This window comes from Rana temporaria, chromosome 8, assembly GCF_905171775.1.
Source record: "Rana temporaria chromosome 8, aRanTem1.1, whole genome shotgun sequence".
Classification (NCBI taxonomy): Eukaryota; Metazoa; Chordata; class Amphibia; order Anura; family Ranidae; genus Rana; species Rana temporaria.
Genome location: NC_053496.1, coordinates 55,433,317 through 55,436,025, shown reverse-complemented (window position 1 = coordinate 55,436,025; position 2,709 = coordinate 55,433,317). Strand labels below are relative to the sequence as shown.

Sequence of the window (2,709 nt, the reverse complement as noted above, 5' to 3'; positions counted from 1 at the left end):
GTCCCCTTGTAAACATGTGCTACTACTCCTTCTTGCTTAGGGAGTGAATTTATATATTTTTCTGGGCCCCATCAGTTCAATAGCGGGGCCCAGAAGGTGGGAGCTGAGGGACTATTTTTTCATTTTCGGGTGGTGCACAGCTGCATGCTCTAGAGTTCCTGGCTGCAGGGCTAGCCCCTCCCTCAATATAGGTCCATGGCAGTGGCTTGTCTGTGTGCAGGCCCGTCGGAACCCGACAGGAAAAGCAAGCATTTTCCTGGGGCCCCAGCAGGGAGGGCCCTTGCGTCCTCCTGCAGTCTGGTCGGCCGTGTACCATAACCGCGCGGTACAGGAGAATCAGGTTCCTGTTCCCGGCCGGACTGACAGGAAGTGCACACACTGAGTGTTCACTTCCTTTCAGTCCGGCCCCGGGAACAGCAAACTCCTGTACCGCGCGGTTATGGTACACGGCCGACCGGACTGCAGGAGGACGCAGCGATACGGCAAGGGCCCTCCCTGCTGGGGCCCCTGTGCGGACACCAACATCTGCCGGTGTGTGCGTGTGAGGATAGAGGTAAGCCGCCAACCCCCCCCCCCCCCCCCCGCTTCTCAACTGAAAAACTGAAATATCACTTTTTTTTTTCCTGGGGCCCCCAAATGTCTTCAAACGGCCCTGTCTGTGTGGCGTTCTGGAGGAAGAGAAGAGGAGCTCTCCGTGCACATGGAGGAGAAGTGCCAGCCGCTGCAGCCGAGTCCTGTCTCAGCCTATGCCTGTCACAGGATCTGTTCCCCTCACACAGATCCTCGGTGTCTGAGAGCTGCAGGCAGATGTGTGGGGGAGGGGGGCTCAACTCATCCTATCCTGCAGGAGCCCGGGAGGAGGGACATCTGCCATGCTGGGAGGAAGGAAGTCTGCCATGCTGGGAGGAGGGACATCTGCCATGCTGGGAGGAAGGAAGTCTGCCATGCTGGGAGGAGGGACATCTGCCATGCTGGGAGGAGGGACATCTGCCATGCTGGGAGGAAGGACATCTGCCATGCTGGGAGGAAGGAAGTCTGCCATGCTGGGAGGAGGGACATCTGCCATGCTGGGAGGAAGGAAGTCTGCCATGCTGGGAGGAGGGACATCTGCCATGCTGGGAGGAAGGAAGTCTGCCATGCTGGGAGGAGGGACATCTGCCATGCTGGGAGGAGGGACATCTGCCATGCTGGGAGGAAGGACATCTGCCATGCTGGGAGGAAGGAAGTCTGCCATGCTGGGAGGAGGGACATCTGCCATGCTGGGAGGAAGGAAGTCTGCCATGCTGGGAGGAAGGACATCTGCCATGCTGGGAGGAAGGAAGTCTGCCATGCTGGGAGGAGGGACATCTGCCATGCTGGGAGGAAGGACATCTGCCATGCTGGGAGGAAGGAAGTCTGCCATGCTGGGAGGAGGGACATCTGCCATGCTGGGAGGAAGGACATCTGCCATGCTGGGAGGAGGGACATCTGCCATGCTGGGAGGAAGGAAGTCTGCCATGCTGGGAGGAGGGACATCTGCCATGCTGGGAGGAAGGACATCTGCCATGCTGGGAGGAAGGAAGTCTGCCATGCTGGGAGGAGGGACATCTGCCATGCTGGGAGGAAGGACATCTGCCATGCTGGGAGGAGGGACATCTGCCATGCTGGGAGGAAGGAAGTCTGCCATGCTGGGAGGAGGGACATCTGCCATGCTGGGAGGAAGGAAGTCTGCCATGCTGGGAGGAAGGACATCTGCCATGCTGGGAGGAAGGAAGTCTGCCATGCTGGGAGGAGGGACATCTGCCATGCTGGGAGGAAGGACATCTGCCATGCTGGGAGGAGGGACATCTGCCATGCTGGGAGGAAGGAAGTCTGCCATGCTGGGAGGAGGGACATCTGCCATGCTGGGAGGAAGGAAGTCTGCCATGCTGGGAGGAGGGACATCTGCCATGCTGGGAGGAGGGACATCTGCCATGCTGGGAGGAGGGACATCTGCCATGCTGTTGAGAACAGATGAGGTTAGTAAACTTATTAGGGAGGGAGGATTGTGTAGAAACTGAGCTGGGTGGGTGCAGTGCCGGCCCAAGACATTGTGCTGCCTGGGACCAAGAATAAAATGCTGCCCCCCCCCCCCCCCAGAAAAAAAATCACGCCAACCAAAAGGCCCCCACGTTCATTATTTTATATCATGATAACTAAAGGGGACCCGTCAGGGCTCTATACATGTATAAAGGAGTATATAGAGGACCTGTCATTGCTCTATACATGTATAGGAATATCAAGAGGACCTGCCATGGCTCTATAAATGTATATAGGACTATAAAGAGTACTTGACATGGCTCTATACATGTATAAAGGAGTATAACGAGGGCCTGTCATGGCTCTATACATGTATAAAGGAGTATAACGAGGGCCTGTCATGGCTCTATACATGTATAAAGGAGTATAACGAGGACCTGTCATGGCTGTATAGATGATAAAGAGGGCCTGTCATGGCTCTATACATGCATATAGGCGTATAAAAGGACCTGCCATTGCTCTATACATGTATAAAGGGACCTGTGAATTGCCGGCGGCCACAATGTCTTTTGCGCAAACTAATCAATGTACGCTAATTGTGTTTTTTTTTGGTACCAAAAATATGTAGAAGAATACATATTGGCCTAAACTGAAGAAAATAGTTTATTTTTCTAAATTTTGGGGATATTTATTATAGCAAAAAGTTAAAAA

At 54.4% G+C, this 2,709-nt stretch overlaps 1 protein-coding gene across 1 annotated transcript; it reads right to left on the bottom strand.

Moving 5' to 3' along the window:
- Positions 1-826: 826 nt before the first annotated feature.
- LOC120910400 (extensin-1-like) lies at positions 827-1,978 on the bottom strand. The gene has a single exon (XM_040322157.1). The coding sequence runs from the start codon at positions 1,976-1,978 to the stop codon at positions 827-829; it is 1,152 nt and encodes a 383-aa protein (XP_040178091.1).
- Positions 1,979-2,709: the final 731 nt, after the last annotated feature.

Bases quoted from the DNA above. Each gene is read 5' to 3' on its own strand.
- LOC120910400 (XM_040322157.1), bottom strand. From the start codon at position 1,978: ATGGCAGATGTCCCTCCTCCCAGCATGGCAGATGTCCCTCCTCCCAGC.